This window comes from Capricornis sumatraensis, chromosome 17 (genome assembly GCF_032405125.1).
Source record: "Capricornis sumatraensis isolate serow.1 chromosome 17, serow.2, whole genome shotgun sequence".
Taxonomy (NCBI): Eukaryota; Metazoa; Chordata; class Mammalia; order Artiodactyla; family Bovidae; genus Capricornis; species Capricornis sumatraensis.
In genome coordinates, this window is record NC_091085.1 from 72,072,798 (window position 1) to 72,097,981 (window position 25,184).

General features: G+C 52.4%; 1 protein-coding gene across 3 annotated transcripts in view; it reads left to right on the forward strand.

Moving 5' to 3' along the window:
* The window catches only part of KIAA1671 (KIAA1671 ortholog), a 127,031-nt gene that overhangs the window by 100,813 nt on the left and 1,034 nt on the right, over positions 1-25,184 (forward strand). For all 3 annotated transcript variants that reach the window (XM_068989479.1, XM_068989481.1, XM_068989480.1), the window contains 6 exons: positions 13,746-13,864; positions 18,198-18,453; positions 19,913-20,087; positions 20,832-20,956; positions 21,846-21,988; positions 24,365-24,447. In XM_068989479.1, the coding sequence (XP_068845580.1) occupies positions 13,746-13,864; positions 18,198-18,453; positions 19,913-20,087; positions 20,832-20,956; positions 21,846-21,988; positions 24,365-24,443 (897 nt within the window). In that variant the 3' untranslated portion in view covers positions 24,444-24,447. The remainder of the gene's footprint in view (positions 1-13,745; positions 13,865-18,197; positions 18,454-19,912; positions 20,088-20,831; positions 20,957-21,845; positions 21,989-24,364; positions 24,448-25,184) is intronic.

The window sequence follows — 25,184 nt, forward strand, 5'->3', positions numbered from 1 at the left end:
TATTCTTGCCTGGGACATCCCGTGAACTGAGGGGCCTGGCGGGGTACAGTCCGTGGGGTCACAAAGAGTTGGATATGACTGAGCGACTGACAGTCACTTTTCAAGACTAGTACAGTGTAGATAGTAATAAAGGATCTAGCCGTCACAAGCAGGTGTGGGCTCAGAGAGGTGGACCGAGCTGCCCAGGGTCACACAGCTGGCATGAGGCACAGCCAGGACTGGAACCCAGGTCTGTCTGACCTCAGACCCCCCCATGACAGTTGAACTCTCCCACATCACGTAGCCTTTCCCAGATGAGTTGCTTGAACAAATCCTTTGCCTGTACTTTTTTGGGGGGAGGGGGCAGAAAAAAAATCCCTCTGTCTTTCCCAGATTTCCCCCAGGCCTCAGCAACAGATTCCTGAAATGTTATTTATCATGAAAACATTTGGGAACTATAGCAGTTCCCAACATTTAATTCTTTAAATGCTGTTAAAGAATTAAAGTGGAGGCAAGGGACTTCTCTGGTGGCCCAGGGTTAAGACTCTGCGCTCCCACTGCGGGGGACACAGGTTCGATCCCTGGTCAAGGAACTAAGACCCCACATGCTGCACAGCAAAGCCAAATAAAGTTTTAAAAAATTTTTTAAATAAATAAAGCGGAGGTGAGGGAGGTAACCTAGGAGGCCGGGTTGACACTGGGCTGCCAGGATTTGACTCCAGTGCGTCTGTGGGCAGTTTACGTCCCTTTGAACCTGTTTCCCCATCTGGAAAATGGGATCCTGACCCATTGGGAGCTGAATAGCAGAAGCCCCTCTGGTTTTCACATTTGGAGATGACACTTAGGAATGCCCCTAGCATGGGTCTCCACGTCGACAGCCGGTATCCAATCAGTGTTTAAAAGTAAAATAGGGAATTCCCCGGTGGTCCAGTGGTCAAGACTTCACTTTCCAGTGCAAGAGAGGTGTGGGTTCGATCCCTGGTTGGGGAGTTAGGATCCCACATGCCTTGAGGCCGAAAAACCAAAACATAAACAACAGAAGCAATATTGTAACAAATGCAATACAGACTTTAAAAATGGTCCACACAGAAAAAGTCTTTAAAAAAATAAAAGTAAATAAAAGAGAATATTGTGTAGCGGTGTCTGCTGGGGAACCAAGGAGCTGAATGGGCAGGGCCTCATCTCAGCCCTGGCTGCCTGCCCCCTTCCTCTCACCTGGAGAGTCCAGACTGGCCCTGGCCGAGGAGTATCTTGGCTCTGCTGCCCCATGGGTATGGAGGAAGCACGTCACGCTCTGCATGCTTAATTCATGTTTTTATTTGGGAAGCTCAGTGTTTAAGAGTGGGCAGAGAGAACGCTAGGCTTAGAACGCAGTTTGGGGAGATGGGAGAGGGAGAGTGGGATGCTTCAACCCTAAATCTTTTAAGATTTTTTTGTATATATATGAGGGCTTCCCTCGTAGTTCAGTTGGTAAAGGATCCACCTGCAGTGCCGGAGCCCCGGTTCGATTCCTGGGTCAGGAAGATCCCTGGGAGAAGGGATAGGCTACCCACTCCAGTATTCTTTGTGGCTCAGCTGGTAAAGAATCCGCCTGCCATGCGGGAGACCTGGGTTCGATTCCTGGGTCAGGAAGATCCCTGGGAGAAGGGAAAGGCTACCCACTCCAGTATTCTTTGTGGCTCAGCTGGTAAAGAATCCGCCTGCCATGCAGGAGACCTGGGTTCAATCCCTGGGTTGGGAAGATCCCTGGGAGAAGGGAAAGGCTACCCACTCCAGTATTCTGACCTGGAGAATTCCATGGACTATATACAGTCCATGGGGTCGCAAAGAGTTGGACACGACTGAGCAACTTTCACTTGCACACAAAATATATACATTGATATGAATATATGATATATATACACATGTGTATATAAATACATTCATATTTTGCATATGTGCAATATATATGCAAAATGTATGCATAGACATATGTGCAAAATATATGTGCATATATAATACATGCACGTACATATATAAATAGCTTCCCAGGTAGCTTTAGTGGTAAAGAACCCCACCTGCCAGGAGATTTGAGAGACAGGGATTCAGTCCCCGTGTCGGGAAGATGCCCTGGAGGAGGAAATGGCAACACACTCCAGTATTCTTGCCTGGAAAATCCCACGGACAGAGAGGATCCTAGCAGGTTACAGTCCGTGGAATGGCAAGAGTTGGACACAACTGAAGCAACTTAGCACATAGCACTTGTATATAAATAATTCCTTTGCATATATTTGCATATGTATGCTATATACGCATATCCATATATCCATGCAAAACTATATATGCAGTATATATACATAGTTTTGCAGATAGATCAACCAAATGGAATTATACTGCAAGAGTGCTTTCGTGCCTGGTTCTCTCTCGTTCTCTTCTGTGACTGGCCCCTCGTGTCGTGACCGCGGACCTGCAGACTGCAGTATAGTCCATGTTGCAGGTTGTGCCCACTTTATTCAGTCAGGCCCAGATGGATTTGGGACACACAGGTTGATTCCAGTCCTTTTGCCTCATAAAGAACGCGACAGTAAACATCACCTGCATAATCAGAGTGACCTTTCAAAGTGGGGTGACAGGGATGCAGGCCAAGAGCCCGTGCGGCACAGGATTTGATTAAATCCCTCTGGTGTCAGCCAGACCTTAGCATGAGCACACATGCACCCACGCGGGCAAGTCTCTTATTTTCTCTGAGCCTCCGGTTCTCCCTTGTGTAAAAGGTATGCAACCCTCACCCACCATTCTGAAATCCACAAAGCCCGCCCTCATTTGTGGCAAAACTACCCTCTCCCAGCTTGCTGACAGGAGGTTATTAACAGTATGGTATGACTGTTCATGCACTTTGCTGCGGAAATGCTAATACATCTGTGGTTGCCTTTCAACAGTACTTACCCAGGTTTGGGAGTATTTTTTCAAAGTTATCATCCTCAAAAGGGCCTTTTTCACTCTCTTTGGTTTTTTTTTTTTTTTTTTTTGGCTACCCTGTGCGGCTTGTGCGATCTTATCCCTCTCAACCAGGGATTGAACCCGTGCCCGCCACAGTGGAAGCCCGGAGCCCTAACCACTGGACCGTCATGGAATTCCCCTGAAGGACGCTTTTATGGCATTTTTTCTTACTTGCCTTTGCATGAAATTTTAATGTCCAGATACCATTGTATATCTGTATGTGTGCATGAGTGCGTGCTCAGTTGTGTCCCACTCTTTGCGACCCCCACGGACTGTAGCCCTCCAGGCTCCTCTCTGCATGGGATTCTCCAGGCAAGAATCCTGGAGTGGGTTGCCATTTCCTTCTCCAGGGGATCTTCCTGACCCAGGGGTTGAACCCATGTCTCCTGCATTGGCAAGTAGACTTTTTTTTACCACTGAGCCATCTGGGAGGCCTATTTGTACGTGTACAATATGCATATCTGTGCTTTATACCTTTTATTTATAGGGTCCCCACCAAGAACCAGTTTCTCTGTAGAGAATGCGTGGACCTAGACCAGTGATTCTCAACCAGGGGTGACTTTGCTCCCCAGGGACACTTGGCAATGTCTGGAAACAGTTTGGGTTGTCTCAGCTGTGGGGAAGGGGTTACAGTTAGCATTGGTGAGTACAGACCAGGAATGCTGCTGGCTTCCTCCAGGGCACAGCAAAAGCCCCTCCCCCTACAATGTGTCAAACTTGCTAGATTGGGAAACCCTTCTCTAGATTCCACTGGGGCTTCCTCCCAATATACAGTATGTCTGCTTGTTGCCTTGCTAAAAATCTGAGTTGTCCCGAGTTTGGAATGCATCTGGTCCCTGGTTTAGGAGTTGGGATGCTAAAACCCCCATCCCAGATTGGTGAGAGGACCGTTGGGGGCTGATGTGGTTAAGTGTGTTTCTTGCCACCTGGCTGTGGTCCATGCTCACCCAGGATGAGCCAAAGTGCCTGGGTGCTCAGGGTCCCATGCCTGGATGCTCTCTCCACCTTGAGCAGGTCCTGCTAACTGGGTCCTGGCCCCAAGGGTGCTCAGGGCTTTATCCAGCATGCCCAAAAGCTTGCATCAGCACCAGCTTCTTCCAAATGGGCCTATTATTTCGTTTATTGGCTTTGACCAAGGTGCGCTGTCTGTCTGAACATGTCTCTGGGCTCAGCCAAATGCCAGTGGTAAACTGGCCTGGAGCTGTGCGTGGGCCCAGCTCCTGTGTCCTGGAGCTCACGATAGAGGCTTCCAAGCTCTCTCACCAACTTGTGACCCACTGAATTAGGTGATGTGCAGACAGGACCCTGCAGCAGGCAGTTCTGCCTCGACCTGGGTGCTGCTGCTTCAAGTTGGCCAAAGAGACACCATCCTCCAAGCGTTTTCCAGGGCCTCTGCTTCCCAAGGGCTGGACTAGGAGGCAAGGGTGGTTGGAGCTGAGCTGTGAGTTAGAATAGGCAGCACCCTGGACCCTGGGCAGGGCCTTTGAACAAAACCACAGACTGGGCTGGGCACCAGGAGGAAACGTGGGCTGTGCTTGCTGGTAACCAAAATCGATGCTGTCGCTATGAGCATCCTTGGGTTTGTGAGTTGATGCGTGTGTGTATTTGTGTGTGTGTGTGTGTGTTGTGTGTGTTGTGTATTTTGTGTGTTTGTGTATGTGTGTTTGTGTGTGTGTGTGTGTATTTATGTATTTTTTTGTGTATAGTGGTAAAGAATCTGCCTGCCAATGCAGGAGCCACAGGAGACGTGGGTTCGATCCCTGGGTTGGGAAGATCCCCTGGAGAGTGGAATGGCAACCCACTCCACTGTTCTTGCCCGGCAAGCCCATAGACAGAGGCGCTTTGGTGGGCTACAGTCCATGTGGCCACGAAGAGTTGGGCATGATGGAGCAACAGAGCACGTGTTGTGTGTATATTTGCGTGTGTGTTTATTTGTGTTGTACGCATCTGGGTGTGTATGTGTGTGCGCACACGCGTGTGTGTACCCGCTAGGTGAGTCACCAAGGGCAGGGGTGGTAGAGCCATGCTGTGGCCCTGCAGGGCGCCCACAGCCTCAGACGTGGTGGAGGTGGTGCCCGAGGCCTGTCAGGGAGCGATCCCGCAGGATTTGGGGAGACACACCCCAAACTCCCTGCTTCCTCCCCGGGTTCACACTGACACATCAAGGCTGCAATTCTGTCACCCGACAAGCTGAGGCCTCGCCTGAAATAAACATGAGAGAGATGTTTTGACATGTGATGTTTCAGAAAAAAGAGTCAAATTTGCCTGAGAGACTGTTTTAAGAATCTTTCCAAGAGGAGCCGAGTCAGGGTGGGTGGGACAGATCCCCTGAAGAGGAGATGCTCGGAAACATGAATTCTATATTCACATGGGATTGTACATTTTTGACGTTTATTTTTAAAAGCTAACAACCACAAGTGTTACAAAATACAAGAAGAAGTGGAATTTTAAAACTGGGCCTCCCTCTCTCCCCCACCCCCCATCACTCGGTTCCCCTCCCAGAGACAAGTGTGATGACAGCTTTCCTGTGTCCTCCTCACATGCCCTGTGCATTTTCAAATATTTACGTATATATCCTTCCCCTCTCCACCTGTTGTTTCCAGCCTCGCCTTATTCGCTTGACAGTGTATCTTGGAAGTCATTCCATATCAGGACACACATATCTTCCTCATTCTTTTCAACAGTTGAAAAGTATTGCATGCTAGGGTTGGTTCTGTCATTTTAAAACATAAAGATACATTTGGAAAAAACCACATTCCTTTTTCTCTCGACTCCTCTTTAACCTTAGAACTGTAGGCCTTTTATTAATAGAACTTTAGGCTGAAAAGGAATTTGAATTGGTCTGTGTAAAAGTATCTCAGGACTTCCAGAATGTTCTAAGCTCTTTCCTCTCCCCCTGCAGGAAGATTCCTGGTTATCTAGGGCGGGTGGGGGTTGGTTGTCCTCCATTCCTGGGCCAATCTCTTTTATTTGCACCTTGAAAAAAAAAATCATCGTCACCAGACTGCCTTCACTGTTTGTCAGCACACTGAATGGGGTGTCTTAGAAGAAAGACTTGTTTTTAAAAAAGAACAGAAATTAAAATTTAATAGCATATATAAAAACAGTCCTGGGATGTACCAAGAAGCTTTGAATAGATCACAGTATTGTTCATGGCATGAGAAAGGGGGCCAGGGATCACCTGTGGGTTGTTTATCCACTGACTCGCCCATTCATTCACGCACTCATTCATTCACTCTAGACCATTCATTCACAGACCACTGGCAGGGCTGTGTCTTGCCTTGATGGTCTGAGAGTGAACAGACCGCATTGCCTGCCCTCAGGGAGCCCACAGTCCAACAGACAGTGAGCACACGTGCCCTGTGGGATCCCAAGAGAGACCCAGGCCTGCTCGAATGGAGGCTTCTGGGAGGAGCTGATGCCTGTGCCGTGCTTCAGGGCCTCATTCTAAGCAGGCCTGGGGTGGATGTTTCCTGGGTGCAGTCACAGCGGGACTTAGTGGGATGGGGCATCACTGGCCATAGACTTGGAGCCACCTGGGTTTGAATCGGGCTCCTTCACCCCCTCCTGAGACCCTGGGCAAGTGGCTTCACCTCCCTGGGCCTCGGTCTTCCCATCTGGAAAGTGGGGCTAGTTCACAGTACCTGCCTCTTCGGGTTGTTGGGAGGATGAGTTGCAGCAGGTGGGCACACAGAGAGGGCAGTATCAGCGTCCTTTCCTGTTGTCCCTGTCCACCTGTGAAATGGGCATGTTAAAGCGTTGACTCGGGGGTTTAATTGGACGGCGCACATAAGGAATCTGACTTGGTGCCGGGCGCGCAATGGGTGCTCCTTACGTGTGTTCCCAGTTATTACTTCTTCCATCGTCTCCTTACTCACCCCCACTACCCAGAGCGCAGGGTGCCCATCGGGCTTCCGGAGTCTGGGATACCCCACCCCCACGGCCAGCGGGAGCCCGGGCCCCACCAGCCCAGCTGTCCTTTCTGTTTATTGACTCGGAGGTGGATGCGGTGGGGGCCACCAGGAAGCACCCCCACTCCCTGGCGGCCTGCAGGGCACTCTGTGCCGTAACCAGGCATGCCTCCTGAAGGCCCGCTGCCAGCACGCCTTCCCGCCCTTCAGGTGACACACTTGTCCCGTGGAGACAGCGTGTCTCTGCCAGACCTGGTCCTGCAGCCTGCCCGCCCTGCTCGGCCCTGGGGAGGGAGGGTGTGCTGGAAGAGCCTGTGCCGGGCTCACTGCGGGACGCAGGAGAGCAGCTGGCTCATGTCGGGGTCAGGGGAGATAGTGAGGGATCCAGTGAAGACAACCCCTTTGCTCTCAGCTGGGTGATGGGGCAGTCAGGCCTCCTTAGGGCGTCGTAGCACCTCGTTAGACTGTTAAACCGACGCTTTGGGGAACTAAACAGTGGATGTTATTTATCGTTGTCATCACCATCATCTCAACTGGCATCTGGTCCTTCTCACGTGCCTGGCGTGTGCAGCTCTCACCAGACATTTTACCAGATTCTCCCAACGCCCCCACCCCCATTTTACAGACGGGAAAATCGAGGTTTGAGATTTGCTCGCAGCTACCAAGAGGCAGAGCTGAATTTGCGCCTGACCTGCCAGTCTCAGGGCCTGCGCCACCTCCAGCTCGTCGGAGCCTCCCTCTCTGTCTGTGCCCATGTCCACGTGCTTCATGGTCCTGGTTGTGTTCTCTCGGTTTCTGTCTTGCTCTCTCTCCGTCTTGGCTGTAACCCCCGTCCAAGCCACCACAGTGTGCCACACCTGGCTATACCTGACTACACCTGGCCACACCTAACCACACCTGGCCAGGCTGCATAACTGTTCCCAGAGCGCATTGAGAGGGGTCAGAAACCGGTGCTTCCCAGGGAAGCACCACCTCCAGCCGCTGGGAGACGGGGGGACACTGTGGGCTCCTAGCTGGGACCCAAGTCCCCAGGGAGGGACACCACGCGGGTTTGCTGCCAGCATCAGGAGCTGAGGGCTCTGTGCTGCCCCGTTCCTGCCCACTTCCTTCTGGCCGGACTGCCTTCCCTTGCTCTCCTCCTCTCCTTTCTTCCCCGTTCGTCCCCACCTTCCTTCCTTCCCTTTCAGTGAGCACGTGCTCTGTGCCAGGTCCTGTGACTAAGCACCGAGAAGCCAGTGTGACAAGATGCAGCTCTCCTCTTGGAGGTCGTGTGCACTGGGAGGAACAGGCACCCAAGGACCTGTCCAAGTGCTGAGAACCCCCGGCCAAAGCCCGGGCTCGGCAGGACCAGGACAGGACCTAGGCTCGGCCGGGGAAGCTGCTCCCAGGGGCTGCCACGCGCTGCCCTTGCCAGGTGAAGAGCTGGGCAGCAGGCCTGGGCTGTGACGGTGCCCGAGCGTGGCTGCAGCACAAAGGAGGGGTGAGGAGGAGGACACTGGACCCCGCAGCCACAGTGGGGCAGCCAGGGTTTTAAGAGCCCAGGTGGCTTCCCTGCTGGTCCAGTGGTTAAAACTCTGCGCTTCCAATGCATCGGGTACAGGTTTGATCCTCGGTCAGGGGGCTAAGATCCCACATGCCTTGTGGCGAGACAAAAAAAAAAAAAAAAAAAGAGCCTGGAGTTGGGGGTCCAGGTAGATGGGAGAGCCCTGGGGGACTCGGCCCAACCTCAGCCTGCCGCCCCCCTCCTTCTCCCCTCCCTGGGCCTGAGGCCCCACCTGGGTGCAGCTTGGACTGCCCTGCGGTGACCAGGCACAGGCCAGGGACTCAGGAGACCTGGATTCTCGGCCTGGCCTGGCATCCTTTCCTGGATTTCCTTTCCTGGCCCTCGGTTTTCCCATCTGTGAAATGATCACTGAGGGCCCCACGGAGCTCTCCATGTCGAGCCAGAGCCGGGAGAAGGCAGCAGTTCGGGGGAGCACTTTAGGGCCTGAGTGTCAGGCAGACCCGATGGCCAGCTCCACCCAGCTTCTGTGTGGCCTTGGGTGTGTCAGGTCCCCTCTCTGGACCTCAGTCTCCTCCCCTGTAAAATGACAGTTCCTGTAAGTCCTAAGGCTTCCTGTGCAGGAGCCCATGACGGCAGAGTGAAAGGCTGGGATATTCAGCTGTGCTTACCGTAGTGCCAGCCCTTGATGTTGTTGTTATTGTTACTGCTTAGCCGTTGTGCAAGTCTGATTCAGGCACAAGGCAGGGAGGTGCCGCCAGGCCCTGGGGGCACTGGGACAGAGCCAGTGTCACCCTCGACAGCATGGGCCCTGTGACCCCGGGGTACCCTGCACAGCTGACAGTGTCCAGTTGCAGAGGGGGAGGGGAATTGCTCGGATTTGCCCCGTCAGCTGCGGGCCACCCAGCACCTCCCTGACTCAGGCTGCTTTCCTAGATGGATGTGTCAGACACCCCGAAATACATGCAGGGGTCATATTCTCTCTTACCGTCATCCCCTCCCTAATGACATGGCCTTTTCTGCTTAAGGAGCTCACACCTGTTCTGTGCAAAAAAGGTTATTTTCAGAAACATATTCTTCCAGCAAATATTTAGTCAACAAGTACTCCAGGCCTGGTGTGGTTCTAAGCTCTGGGTGCAGCAGTGGGTGAAAGAGTCCCCGTTTTCATGCAGCCGACAGTCTAAAGGGTGTCAGGGAGCAGTCAGCCACCTGGGTTGGTTTGTTTGTTTTTTAACATTGATTTATTTGGCTGTGCCGGGTCTTAGTTGCGGCATGTGGGATCTAGTTCCCAGAACAGAGCTGGAAACCTGGCCCCCTGCATTGGGAGCTTGAGTGTTAGCCACTAGACTACCGGGGAAGTCCCCAGCCACCTGTTTTGTAAATAAAGTTTTATTGGAACACAGACATCATCCGTGCTGCTGACATGGTAACGACAGCAAGGCAGAAGCTGAGATAGACCCCATAACCCACAAAGCGCCAAATATTTATTATCTGGCCCTTGATAGGCAGAGTTTGCTGGGCTCTGGTAGAGATGAACAAATGAAGAGCCCTCTTCTGATTTGTTCTTAAATGGGGATGTGTCCATATGATAGAGTTGCAGGAATGGTTTAATGGATTTTATTTAATTTTATCATCTGCTGATACTGGGATCCAAAATCACAAGTGTGGATCCTAAATAAAATCATCATCAATAATAGAGAGACAGGGACTTCCCTGGTGATTAAGACTCCATGCTTCCACTGTGGCCGGGTGGGGCATGGGTTCAGTCCCTGAACGGAGAGCTAAGATCCCACACGCTGCATGGTGGTGTGGCAAAAAAAAAAAAAAAAAAAAGCCCGTTTCCTCACTACAGGTAGTGTCACTGGTAACAGTTTTCTCTGAAAACTTCCAGAGATCTCCTTTGCCTATCCTCACATGCATTTGTACATCTGTCTTCACAAAGCTGGTATCACAACATAATGCGTGGTTTTTTCACCTACATGTAATAAAGGGATCTGACTTTGGGGAAAAAAAATACGATTGTTTGCTCGGATAAGACAGACAGCTTTCTGTGATACTCAGGAGTCTTTCTGAGCATCCTTTTCCTCGGCTGTGTTTATTCCGCCACATGGATATTTCATCCTGTGCATTTCACTGATGAACTCCTCAGGTGGGTAGGTGCCCAATATGCTACCACAGAGGAGTGGACATATAACTCCAGAAACAATGAAGAGATCACCGGAAAAGACCCTGATGCTGGGAAAGATTGAAGGCGGGAGGAGAAGGGAACGACAGAGGATGAGATGGTTGGATGGCATCACCAGCTCGCTGGACATGAGTCTGAGCAAGCTCTGGGAGTTGGTCATGGACAGGGAAGCCTGGTGTGCTGTAGTCCATGGGGTCGCAAAGAGTCGAACACGACTGAGCGACTGAGCTGAACTGATAATTCACTGATCCCCGTCTTGTTGGATATTTAGGACGATTCCAGTATTTGCAATATTTTGCAATCTTGGTGCTCCCGTGGGGAAGCATCCATGTTCACAGATCTTGGCGAGCGTGTCTGATGATTCTGAGATAAATTTCTGGAACTAAACTGGCTGAGTCAAGGGTGTGCACGTTTTAAATTTCAGGACATGTGTTACCGCTTGTTTAAACACAGCCCTCAAAGGCGTCTGTTAGGCTGGTCTCCCCAGCCTGGGTGTTAGAAAGCTGTCCATCATCTGTCCTGGGCTGAGGTGGTCGTGTTTGTCTGTAAGACAAGGGCCCAGAATTTTCACCCACCACCAGCTTGGGGGCTTGGCGACCTAGTCTGAGCGAGTGATTTTTCTCTAATTAATCATTATTATTATTATTATCATTTTGCCGTGCCTCTCTGCATGTGGGATTTCAGTCCCCTGATTAAGGATCCCCGCACTTCCTGCAGTAGGTGTGGAATCTTCACCACTGGACCACCAGGGAAGTCCCCCTGCAGGTGGTTTTTAAATTCGCCAAGTTCTCGTTTTAAATCTCGGGCGAGTTAGCCTTCTTAGAGCACTTTAACGTGCATTTCCTCACGTGAGCCTCTTGAAGTATCCTGGAAAAGGTGGGGGGGCGGTGTGTGTGGAAGAAGCCCAAACCTGGGTTCCAGGCTCACTGCAAGCAGCCTATGCCTCTGACTTTATCATCTGAAAAAGTTTCTCATCTGAAAAGGCAAGTCAGATGGCCTCAGAGGAGTCCTTGGAGATTTAAATGTTAAGTTGTGATGACCTCATGTGGCAAATGGCAGCTAAAATTTGGATTGTGGCTGTTTGCTATCCGTCAGGAGTACATGCCGAATGGCGGGGGGCAGCTAATTTGGGCACATGTGTTCCTCGGACAACTCTTCTCGTTAGCCATCGTGTATTTTCAGACCACCCTGTAGACACGTTCTCCCCTGCAGGCAGTGGGGGGTTTTTATTGCAGCCTGTGAGGCAAAGCTGATTTGGAAAAACACTCTGCCTTAAAGCTAATTTTAAAAACCTGACTTTCAGCAAGTTCTAGAGAGTTTTGGACCCTTTCTGTGGTCTTATTGAGGCCTTGTGGCCTTGGGAGTGAAGATCAAGACTTGCTGACTTGAAGGACCGCCAGGGTCCACAATGAGACACGTGGCAGAAGCCGACCAGCCAGCGAGCAGAAGGAAGTGCTGACAGACAGCCCGCTTGCCTGAGTCTCACCGACAAGATGAATTCCCTGAGATGACCCTCACCCCTGGAGTGCTCCAGATTTGGGGGTTCGGTGTTAAGACGCAGCGAACGAGATGGCATTCAACCAAATACTTAACATCTGCTTTGTCCAGACACTAAGGCCCAGAGCGGTTAAGTGACTTGCCCAAGGTCACACAGCCACCATGAGATGGAGCCTGGCTTCAAATCCAGGCATCCTGGCTCCAGAGATAGTACTTGTCCGAGGGAGAATGAAAAGAAACAGGTCAATTATAATGAATGTATTGTGGGGCGTTCTACAGCCGTGCTCTTCACTGGAAACTCTCTGCTATGACTGACGTGTACTCTATCCATGCTGCTGAATGTGGCAGCCACATGCAGCTATGGAGCCCTTGAAATGTAGTTAGAGCCACTGAAGAACTGGATTCTTTGTATTTTTCAAATTTTAATTAATGTAAATAGCCACATGTGGCTATCGTGTTGGACAACATAGGTGTAGAGACCTGAAGCCGAGGGAACGGGAGCTGGGGGCTCCTGAGCCAGCCTTGGGTGAGGGGGAGTTCAGGGAAGGCTTCCTGGAGGAAGAGCCAACGAAGCTGAAGCTGAAATTTGAACGAGAGCCAAGAGGTGGTGGCTGCTCCAGCAGGTCCCAAGGTGAAGGAGGGCTGGAGCAGCCAGGAAGAGGGGCTGGGAGGGTCGGGAGGTGGGAGAGGGACAGGGGACAGTGGAGAAAGAGCCCCACCAGTGAAGGTCCCACAAGCCATCCTTCCGGTGTTTGGACCTGACTCTGGGGAGCTATTGAAGGGTTTTGAGCAAGGACCTTGCAGGCTTCGAGTTCAGCTTTGGAAACTGTTACGGGAAAAGAATGTCTGGGAAGGGACCAGAGGTGAAGGAGGCAGGGGAGCCCCAGAGCTGGCCGGGTTTGGACGGAATGTTCCCGAGGGAGACTTTGAAGGGCTTGGAGGTTGACCCGACACGGGGGCGAGAGTGGCGGGGGAGTCGGGGATGCTGCCTTCCAGAATCCCGAGTCTGGCTTTAGCAGTGAGGGGAGCAGACCTCCCTCCCTGCCTTCAGGGATTCCACATCCCTGAGCATGAATCTTAAACCTCTGCAGGAAGGCCCACAAATGGGGACACACGGAAGCCAATGTGTTTTTTGCTGAGCACCATATACTCCTCCACCCCCAGCCTGCCGCCCAGAGCCTTCCAAAGGAGGTCAGGAAGTGTTCCCCTGCCTCCTGCCCTGATTCCACCCTCGGCAGCCTTGGAAGCTTGCCGTTCTGATTTCCAGGGGCCCTTGCTCCCTCACTCATCACTCAGAGATCCCCGTCTCTTGGGGGCTTTTTGTTTGTTTGTTTAGCTGCCCTGGGTCTTAGTTACAGCATGCAGGATCTTTAGTTACGGCATGCAAACGCTTGGTTGTGGTATTCAGGATCTAGTTCCCTGACCAGGGATCGAACCCAGGCCCCTCTGCACCGGAAGCGCGGCATCTTACCTGCCTCCTGTGATGTCTTGGGCAGTCCTGGACGGTCGGTCACTCTAGTTCTCAGCACAGACGTTTGGACCCGTCTCTGAGAGCAATAGGGAGCCCGGGTGGGTTTGAGCAAGGGGTCAGGCAGCATGATTTATCAGCTGGATAGGCTGATAAATAGGTTTATCAGCCGGACCAGGTTCTGAGCATTTGCCCCTGATAGAAACCTCTGGCTTGTCCTTGCAGGATCAGCTGAAGCAGTGTTTCTCTAAGCGGACCCCCGAGGCCAAGGACACCGACACCCTTGTGCAGGAAGCCGACAGTCAGTATGGGACGTGGCCGGACCAGCGCCAGAGCGGGGAGAGGTAAGCAGTGTGGGACAGGACCTCTCGGGGGGAGTCAGGGCCCCCATCTGCCTCCTGATTTCTCCGTTACTAAGGAGAACCTGTTTTGTCTGTAACAGGTTGTTGTGTAATAAGAGCTACCCATTCTTTTTATAAAACAGAAGTTTAGAAAGTACAAAAAAAAAAAGATTTTAAAATGATATGTGAAGTATCCAGAATAGGCAAATCCGCAGGGACAGAGGAGACCAGATTTCCTCCTGGGCGGATGGAGATGTTCTTAAGCCAGAGTGGTGATGGCCACACAGCGTTAAGAAGGAAAGTGAAAGTCGCTCCGTCGTGTCTGACTCTTTGCAACCCCATGGACTATACAGTCTGTGGAATTCTCCAGGCCAGAATACTGGGCCTGCGGTGGGTAGCCTTTCCTTTCTCCAGGGAATCTTCCCAACTCAGGGATCAAACCCAGGTCTCCCGCATTGCAGGCAGATTCTTTACCAGCTGAGCTGCAAGGGAAGCCCGCAGCATTAGGAATGCACTGAATGCCCCTACTGGCAAATTTCATCTTACATGTTTCACCACCACAAACCAAAAAAAAAAAAAAAAAAAATTGCCAAGAAAATGAAAACCAACTGTAATGTCAGGACTCAGGTATCACTTTCATTAGTGTTTTTGGTTGTCTTTCTAGACCTTTTTTCTATGTACGTATATTGTGTGTTTATAAACAGAGGAGCGTATTATACATACTGCTTCATAAGCTATGTCAGCATTCAGGATCATCACTGTTAGTGGCGTGGAGGGCCCCTCAGGTGTCGGCCTGGCTGGAAGGGAATGTTATTGTGACTCCAGAAGCCTGAAGGTCACCAAGCATCACCCGGATTCAGGAGGCAGGCAGGCCTGAATCCCAGCTCCGTTCTGGCTGGCTGTGGGGTCCTGGACCATTTAGTTGTATTTGCCGGATTTCACAAACTCTTCTGTAGAAGGGTGCATGTGTGCGTGCTTGGTCACTCAGTCCTGTCCGACTCTGTGCGACCCCATGGAACGGAAGCCTGCCAGGCGCCTCTGACCATGGGGTTCTCCAGGCAAGAACACTGGAGTGGGCTGCCTTGGCCTCTTCCAGGGGAGCTTCCCTATCTGGGGATCGAACCCACGTCTTCTGCATCTCCTGTACTTCAGGTGGATTCTTTACCCACTGAGCCACCTGGGAAGGCCCTGTAGAAAGGGAATGATGCTCATAAAAACAGCCAAGATGTATTAAGCGGACAGGCCGAGCACTGTTGTCAGCTCTGAAGCGTAACATTTAAGTCTGTGGTCCCACCTTGCAGAGACGAAGACTGAGACTTGGGGTGGGCAGGAGAGTAACTTGCGTTCACAGTGGGCGTATTTCCCAGCACTTGGTCGTAGGAGTAGGAGTTTGATACTTTGCATTTGTTGGTCGTACCTGTTCTTTGTTTTAAACATGCAGTTTTTCTTCTTGCCCTGGGGCGGGATCAAACACAGTAGCAGCTCTGTGGACACGGAGGGTGGGCTTGCCATGTTGTTAGTTCACCTTCCCCACCCGAGGGCTGCAGGATCGCATGGCATTTTAAAGCCAGGGAGATCTGAGTCAACCCCAGTGTGGCCACTTCCTGGCTGTGTCTCTGTGTGTCTCAGTTTCCTCATCTGTGGGTATTGTGCCCAGGGATATGGCGTGTCCATGGCTAAGATGAACTCAGACCCGGATATGGTGTGTCCATGGCTGAGCTGGACTCAACCCAGGTCTCCCAGCTCCTTCCCCTGCCCCCTACCCCAGTCAGGAGTGGCCACACCCCTCCACTGACTTATGTCCCATAGCTGTCGTCGTTACCCAAGCTGGGGGGAGGTGAGTGAATTAGAAATGGGTGGGGCTTCTCTGGTAGCTCAGCTGGTAAAGAATCTGCCTGCAACACAGGAGATCCTGGTTTGATTCCTGCGTCAGGAAGTTCCTCTGGAGAAGGGATAGGCTATCACTCCAGTATTCATGGGCTTCCCTGGTGGCTCAGAGAGTAAAGAATCTGCCTGCAATGCAGGAGACCTGGGTTCGATCCCTGGCTTGGGACGATCCCCTGGAGGAGGGCATGGCAACCCACTCCAGTATCCTTGCCTGGAGAATCTCCAAGGACAGAGGAGCCTGGCCGGCTATAGTCCATGAGGTCACAGAGGGTCGGATATGACTGAGTGAGTAAGCACACAAGAAAAGAAAAAGGGAAGCGCAGGTTTCTAATGGTGCACATGAAGGGCGTTTCGTTTTCTCTCCTAAGCTGTGATATACGGTTAGTTAATGAGCTTACTTAAATTTCACTAGAACGTTCCTGCAGGAGTCTGGAAGCCTGGGTCCTGGTTTTGCTTTGTCTCACCCTGGGAGGCCCCTCTCCTCTGGCCTCTATCCTCCCAGCTCTTACAGGGAGAAGGGGAAACCCCGCCACTGGCATCTCCACCTGCCCGCGTCCCCGCCCCCGCTCCCGTGTCCTGGTATCGCTCGCCCCCTCCTGTCTCTCAGAGGTACTGCAGCTTCTCCTCCCAGAAAGGGCCCAGGCGCGGCTTTACTCCCAGCCCTGGGCAGCAGCGCCACCTGCTGCCCGCTCGGTGGTATTTCCCTCATTTTTTTGTGGCTCTGCCTCAATGCCGCCCCACGCCCCAACGTCCTGCTTAATCCAAGTAACGAAATCCGTTCAGAGCTGACAAAAAGCAGGCTGTGCTCCCTGAGTGAGACACCAGCACACCTGGGTTGACAGCTCTGCCCAAGGGTGAAGTTCGGCGGTCTTTTGGGGCAGACCCTCTGATCAGGGACCTGTTGTCTGGCGTGCTGGTACCCCCTTACTTAGGATAAGGCTTTCCTCTGCTCTTGACTTTGCGGTCTTTTTAAGAGAGGAGCAGGGAGCCTATTTAATTTTAATGGCTTGATTTATTTATAAACCTTCTGTCTTTTGTGGTTCCAATTATCCGAGTGGTACTCGGAGTACATTATCGTGGGCAGAAATTCCAGGAGGAGAGAGAGAGTCATGGATCTGGATTCTGGGGTCAGGTCCACCCCTTTGGGCAAGGCTCTTCATGTCTTTCTGCCTCGGCTTCCTCATCTTTCGCAAGGTTAATGTTTAATTTCGTGAGGTCAATCCTATCCTGTGGGGAGGATGCAAAGATACAGCTTTTCAGCACAGGGCCTGGCACATAGTAGGCGCTCAGTAAATCTTTGTCGAGTGAGTGAGTGAATGAGTGAAGCAATGTAGGATATTCCCCACTCCCGCTCCACCACAGGTGACGGCCAGTGACGGTTTCATCGCCATCAGCGCTGCCCGACGGAAATGCAGTGCGAGCTGCACACCCAAGCCTCGCGCGCAGCCGCAGCGTTCCAGGGGCCGCATCAGCACAGTAGAAGGAAAACGGGCGAAATTAATTTCTTTAAGATTTTTTTCCCCTTTTTTAAAAGTCTTTTTCCTTTTTTTTAAAGGCCGTTTTTTAAAGTCTTGATTGAATTGGTCACAATATCGCTTCTGTGGTTTGTTTGGTTTTTTTTTTTGGCCATGCAGCATGCAGAATCTTAGCTCCCCAACCAGGGGTCGAACCTTCTTCACTCCTTGCACTGGAAGTCGAAGTCTTAACCACTGGACCGCCAGGGAAATCCTGGCACAATTAATTTTAACAGTATATTCTGTAGAACCCAATACCCAGTGTGTGCGCTAAATCGCTTCAGTCATGTCTGACTCTGTGCAGCGTATGGACCAGAGCCCGCCAGGCTCCTCTCTCCATGGGATTCTCTGGACGAGAATACTGGAGTGGGTTGCTGCGCGCTTCTGCAGGGGTCTTTCCCGCCCAGGGAACCAGCCCACGTCTCTCATGCCTCCTGCATTGGCAGCCCGGCTAGCGCCACCTGGGAAGCCCCACTGAGCCCGATAGACCCTTTATAAATACTGCCCTTGTAACACGCAATCACTGTAAAGTTATCACTGTGGTATTTTACTTGTTTATTTTTTTTCACTCCAAGTGTTAGGAGTCAGCGTGTACTCTCTACTCTTGGCCCAGCTCAGCCCTCACTCGCCCCATTACAAGGGCCCAGCGGCCACAGGTGACCCTCGGCTCCCCTACTGGGCAGCACAGAGTTAGAGGGTCTCGAGTGGGGGAGTGGCTCCTCCCATTCTGTACCTGTCCAGGTGTTCCAGAGGAACCGTGGACAGCGCCTGGCCGGGCCCAGGATGGGTCTCCTCACTGGGATGTCCTGTCTCTTATTTCCTGGCATACAAAGCACAGCCCACATCCTGCCTTCTGCCGCATCCCTTCCTTGACATTCAGGTCTCAGAAGCAACCTGCCTGACCACGCCTCCCTCGCTCCCTTCCATTCTCGTAGCTTGGCCCCCGAGTCCCCGTCCCCGGACAGCAGTGCCACCTCGGCTTGGAAGCAGCCCCCCAGCAGCCGCCTGTCCTCGCTCTCCTCCCAGACGGAGGTCACCTCGGCCGGGGACCAGCACGACTGTTCCAGGGAGCAGCGCAGCACCAGCGTGGACCGATCCAGCACGGACCTGGAATCCACTGACGGGATGGAGGGGCTGCCCCCGCCAGACGCCTACCCCGCGAAGAAGGTGGACGACTTCCCCTTTATCGATGTGAGTCGGTAGCGGGGAGCAGTGCTGGAGACACTCCTCTCTCTCCTTTTTTTTTTTTCTCTTTTTTTAATGACTCAGGATGTTCTGCACCAGTCTGAGGCTGTAAGGGGGGCCCCAGGGAAATGGAACCAGGTCCCCCTCAAGCCAGCCCCTGCATCGCTGTGGCTCCCTCCCACTTCCTCTGAGTCTGAGAAACGGGCTCTGTTTGGTGACCACCGGAGGTGCATGCTCTCCTCTTAGCGAGGGCAGATTCTTTATGATTTTCGTCTCTCCCTAGCTATCCCCACCCCCGACCAGCCCCCGCACTGGACATCCTCGTGGCCGGTTTGGGAAACAGCTTTGCAGACATCAACAGCCTCTTCCCGCCCCTACTGGGGTGTCTGTCACTTACCAGTTCTGGGAAATGAGTCACTGAAATTAGCTCATCATTGCTAACTTAAAAGGCCCTGGGTGACAGAATTTCTCCAAAGTGGACCTGAGAGGAAGAATCCAACATTTCACACCAGGACCTGAGCCGGCCGGGCAAAGAGATGCCCCCTGTAGGAACAGCTCTTGGCCGTGAGCCTGACTCAGATGCTGCTGGAACCAGGGCTGTCCCTGCCTGGGCTCCCTGAAGTCTTGCAGCCCCTCTAGGAAGGGGATACTAGTATCATTCCATTTTTACAAATAGGGCCACCTCAGCTCGGAGAGGGTAAGTCCCCTGCTTGAGGTCACACAACTAGGAATTGAACTGACCAGGAGATGAACCCCAAGGTCCCATCTCTCACCGTTGTCTCCTGGGGGATCACTGAGCCACAGCTGTCCCACCTCCTTGCTGGGCTCACCAGGGTGGTCTTCCTCAACCCCTCCCCCAGCCCTTCCAGCAGGAAAGGTAATGATCTCGGAAACCATCACTGACCCTCCCCCTGCCTCTGCTCAGAGCCTGCTGCTTGAAAACAAATGCCTGGCGCTTAGAAGGTTGCTCCACCAGCTCCCACCTGCCCCCTGAATCACTGTGGGTAGAGGAAGGACCAAGTTGAGAATCTCAGCTCATGGGCCCTGTGCGGAGTAAGGTCTCTGTAAGGATTTAGTTAAGAGAATGTGTTCAGTTATTCATTCAACAAACAAACAAACGTGTATTGAGCTCCCCATTAATGTACTGCTCTAGCTCACCTGCTCGGATGATGTCACCAGGAGGGGGGGCAGCGTTTGCATTATGTGCCCACAATGTGCCAGGCACTGCGTGGGGCACGCCCGGTTCATTTGATTCTTAGAATCAGCCTACGTGGTATCCTTCACAAGGAACGTAGGCTTGAGGCCTTAGGTTCCTAGGAGAATGCAGAAATGCTGGTCCACGTGCCCCCTTAAATAGCATCTTGTGTCTATCGGCGCAGCCACGCACCCCTCCCGGGGGTGGTGCCCCTCCCTTTATGTCTCCGGAGCTTTATCTTTTCCCTCTTCTTCCCCGCCACCCCCACAGCAAACCTCAGTGCTCGACTCAAGTGCCCTCAAGACCCGGGTGCAGCTCAGCAAGAGGAGCCGCCGCCGGGCTCCCACCGCCCACTCGCTCCGGCGCAGCCGCACCAGCGAGCCGGACGGCAGGTCCGCCTGGGAGGAGGAGGCCGACAGCGCGTGGATGTTCCGGGACTCCACCGGTACGCCCCGTCTCCTCCTCCGCGGCCGCGCTGGCTAGCAGGAACGAGTTAGGGTAAACCCTGGGAATAGCTTTCTGACTTTGAAGACTGCAGGACCTCGGAGCACAGTAACACAAGAAACTGATTTCTCATTACGCCGAGCTGGCTAGAAGCTAAGTGGGAACAGTTTTTGCGGATGCTCTGTTAATTGGGGCTCCACAGGTTGCAAGGGACTGAGACACAACTTTAGGATTTCACTGAATCTGCTTTGACCATTATTGGAGTCACCCTTATCCTCTCTGCAGGTTTCTTGGCTGGCCTTTTCGTCTAGATTCTCGAGTTGAAAGACCAGTTCATTCATTACCAGTCTTTTGGGGTTTCTGATCCATTATTCACGGCTATAGGTTTTCCTCTAAGGGCTTCCTTGTCTGCATTCCATGTCAAAACGTAAGCTGGTTCTTAAAGAACAGATAGGAATTCGCTAGGGAAAGGTATTCTGGGTGAAAGCAGCAACGGGATCAAAGAGGTCAGAGATGTGGAAAGTGTTCCATGGGTGTGGCCGGGCTGGGGGACGTCAAGGAGTCTCTCTAAGCAGTTCAGCCTTGCCCGAGCCGGGACTAGCAGCAATCTTGCTGGAAAGGCAGGGCCAGTTCATGGAGAACAGTGCGATCCCTGGCTAAGGAGTTGGGCTTGCTCTGTAGACAGACAGCTGGAATCTCAGAACGGTGGCTGCCGTTGACTTCAGTACCCTTTTCTTTGCAACAGAGGAGAAATCCCCGAGAAAGGAAGAGTCAGATGAGGAGGAGAGGACCCCCAGGGCTGAGAGGACGCCCGTCTGCAGACCTCAGAGGATGCCTGTGTTTCCCGGCGTGGACCCGGCTGCACTGAAGGTACTGGACCTCGCGCCCAGAGCTGTGCGCCGCCGTGGCCGCAAAACAGACAGGCCCGTGCTTCTCACCTGCCTCCCTCCCTCCTTGCCTCTCTCCCCCTTGCCTTGCCAGAGGCAGGGACAGGGACAGGCCCTGCTTACAGGAGTGGGCAGAGGCCCTGCGGAGGCTATTGGGCTTTTTCTCAAATGAGTTCCGGAGTCGGCACTGGGCAGACCTCAGGCAGATCCCACTTTGGAAAGCCGTGTGACTTTGGGCAAACTCTTCGACCTTTGACCTTTAGGCTACTCCTCTATAAAATACAGAAAGCCAGCCTCCACCCTGGAAATGCGCATCCTGGAGCTTAAGCCGGGTAGAGTCCAGAGCCCAGGGCACAGGCTGCCAGGCTGGTGGTGGTGATGGTGACGACCATTGCACCTGGGGTCTGTGCCAGTGTTACCCTTGCAGACAAATGCCATCTGCCACCATCATAGCCCCGGCCCCCAGAGGAATTCTGTCTGAGCCCACCCTTCCAAGCCACCCCATTCCCTCCATGTCCTCCAAAAATGATGGCCTTTTTCGCCCACAAATCTGATAGTCAGAAACCCCACCGATTCACATTCACATGAGCAAGGAGCTTAGAAGACCTGGTCCTTGGCCATAGATGAACTCTTGTCTCCGTCGTGGGGTTCTCGGGAAACTAGAGGGGTCAGAGGGGGCTGTGATGAGGACACCACTCGTGGGTGGTGGTGATGTGAATTTCTGATGGTGGTTTGACCCCGATGGTCACGGGTGGCCTCTTGGACTACCGAACTGGCCTCTGGTTTTTCTTGGCCTACACGTTCAGGTAGGATGGGGCCCTTCCCCAGGCCAAAGGCAGCTAACAGACTTCACCCCTGTCTTCTCTCCCCAGGCTCAGCTGCACAAGAGGCCAGAGGCAGACAGTCCCAGTGAGACTTCTGGCTGGGCCCCCCAGCCCAAGACCCCCAAGTCTCCCTTCCAGCCTGGGGTGCTGGGCAGTCGTGTGCTGCCCTCTAGCATGGAGAAGGATGAGAGGTGAGAGTGTGGCTGGCACCTAAAAGTTAGGGCTTACTCGTGGTACCGTTATTGTTATACAAGAGCCATGATAGAACAGGGGTTGGCCAGCTGTGGGTCACATTCAGCCCACCATCTGTGTTTGTTAATAAAGTTTTATTGGCACAGAGCCAGTATGGAAGGGTTGTCCACAGTTGCCTTCCTGATGCAACTGCCAGCTTGACGTGTTGACACAGACACCCTGTCACCTGCAAAGTCAGAGTTACTTACTATTTACCTTTGTATCTGCCCTTAGTGATAGAGGAAGACAGAAGAAGGGTTCAGAACCCAGACTTGAGGAAGGGTGTGGGAAAAGCTTCCAAGAGAAGGGGTGCCCGAGCTGGGTCATGAGACAGAAGAGGTAGCCAGTCACATGCAAAGGCCCAGAGGCCCAGTAGAACTGGGTGCTGTGGGCAGTGCATGATATTGGCGCGTGGAGTGGGCCGTGGGAAGCAGAGGTCAAGAGGACGAGAGAGGGCAACAAGGCGGAGGCAGAGACGGTGGCTTGCTCTCTGTTGAAAAGTATTTATTTACTTGGCTGCTCCAGGTCTTGGTTGTGGCACACGGGATATTTAGTCCTGGCTTGTGAGCTCTAAGTTGTGGCACATGGGATCTTAGTTCCCTGACCAAGGCTCAGACCCTGGCCCCTGCGTTGGGAGCGCAGAGTCTTAACCACTGGACCGCCAGGGAAGTCCCGAGATGGTGCCTCTCTCTTGCTCTGGGGATGCCGGAATCGCCCTGGAGTCATCTAAGGGTGCCAGTGTTTCTCGAGGGCTGGAGGGGCCCCCAGACTAGGGGCCCCCTGGTCCTGAGCCTCCACAAGGAGGCTTGCTTGGGGGCTACTCAGACCCCTTCCTGCCCAGGGGACCTCTTCTTCCTCGCAGACCCCCACCCCACCCCCAGCCAAATCACCAATGTCCCCAAGCCCTCCAGGACTGTGGGATCGGGAGCTCTCTCTGAGACCAACAGAAGTCAGGTCTCACGTGCATGTGTGTTTGATTATAAAAGTCATGCACGCTCACCGTAGGAACTGTAGCAAATATAAAATGCATATAAAGCAGGAAAGAAAACCAGCCAAGATCTCACACCACTGCCGCCCCCCTCCACCCCCCACTCAAAGACAACCATGGTGAAATCTGGGCTTTTCTCCCTCCGTGGCTTTTAAATGTAGTCGAGATTACAGCGTACACTACACACAGCTTCTTTTCCGGTTATATGTTTCACATGATGGTTTTCCCATGCCCATCAAAATCTTCATAAGTGTGATCTCTCTTTCCTTTAAAAACGTTTCAAGAGTTTTTATTTCACTTCATCGTTTTTGTTCAAGTGATGTGTTCTCATGACAAACCATTCTGAGGACAAAGAAAGATACGTAAAGAAGAAAGTAAAAAATAAAACACTCAAAAGTGTTGTCATTCAGACGGTGATGACTCAAGTGTGTTCACTTGGGGAAAATGAACTTGTGACCTGAGTGCTTTCTGGATGTGTATTCTTCAATTTTAGAAAAAGCTGAAACAGATTGTACCTCCCCCAAACAATTATTGTTAATTATTCGGTAAACATAAGGCCTATCTAATCTATATCTTACAGGCATTGTACTAGTCAGGGTTCTCCAAAGAAACAGCCCATTAACATGTATACACTGGAAGAGAGAGAGAAAGAGACAGAAGGATTTATTTTCAGGAATGGGCTTTCATGATTACAGAGGCTGACAAGTTCTGAAATCTACAGGCCAGGTGGGCAGGCTGGAGACCTGGGGAAGAGCCAGTGTCGCAGTTCAAGTCCCAAAGGCAGTGTCTTTTTTGAGTTCCCCCTTCTTCTGGGGAGGTCGGTCTTTTTCAGTTAAAGCCTTCAGCTGATAGGATGGGGCCCACCCATGTTATGGAGAGTAATCTGCTTTATTCAGAGACCACTGGTTTAAATACTAACCTCATCTTAAAAAAAAAAAAAAAAAAACCTTCACAAAAGCATCTAGCTGACTGAGCAGCCGGGTACTGTGGCCTCGCCTAGAATTTTAACCCTCACAAGCATTTGCATGGGTGGAGATGGATGGATGGATGGCTATTTGGGTGACGGATGGATGGAAATAATTTATGTGAGCATGAGTTTCTGCTGCAGGTGGTTTCATAGAATGGACATACCACGATGTATTGAACGTTCCCCATTTGGGAACTTGGGGGCGCCTTGGTTAGTTCCTGTCTCAATCACATGGACCTGGGCATCTTTGCCACCCGCGTAGGTGGCTCAGCCCTCCCACCCTGGCACAGCAGCAGGAGGCCTGGGTCCCACACAGCCCTGCCCGCAGGCCCAGCCCTCACTCAGGCTGGCACCTGACTCCCACCAACTTTGTGGTTTCAGGTTGGAAGAGCCCTCTCCCCAGTGGCTGAAGGAGCTGAAATCCAAGAAGAGACAAAGCCTGTATGAGAATCAAGCTTGAGCAGGTATGGGGGGCCCCGGAGTGGGTACTCGGGCAGAGCCTGCAACCCGAAGAGCAGGGAACTTGGGCCGGCAAGCAAAGGCTTGGAGACTTAGAGTGCTGTTCCTTGGAAGGAGAAGGGAAGACGTGGGTGAGGGTGTCCTGGGTTCCTGGGAAGATGAGGGCCATGGTCTGCTGCCGCTTGGGGAAAACCATGCTGCTGGGCGGCCTGGGATGGGAGGGACAGGCAGGACTCTTGTCTCATGCCCTCGGCCAGCCTTCCTCACCGAATCTCAGCCCCACTTCGTAAAATGACATCAAAGATCAGCTTTTTCCACACTGCCCCCAATTTCTACATTCCTGTGCAGTCTGCACGAGGCTTCCCAGGTGGTGCCGGTGGTAAAGAACCTGCCTGCCAGGGCACTTAAGAGACGCAGATTCAGTCCCTGGGTCTGGAAGATCCCCTGGGGGAGGGCACGGCAACCTGCTCCAGTATACTTGCCTGGAGAACCCTGTGGACGGAGGAGCTTGGCGGGCTACAGTCCATGGGGTCACTAGAGAGTCAGATACGAAGGAAGCCACTGAACACACACACACACATATAATAAATTCCAAAAGTATCTCTGAATCCTCCTGTAAACCTGCTCTAGGGTTTTGGAGAGGGGATAAGAGCCTGTGTCTGTTCAGCGTTCAGTGCTGTACCCATGATATCTCAGTCAAGCCTACAGCAATCCATTTGAGGGCACCAAAGCTGGCACCCTG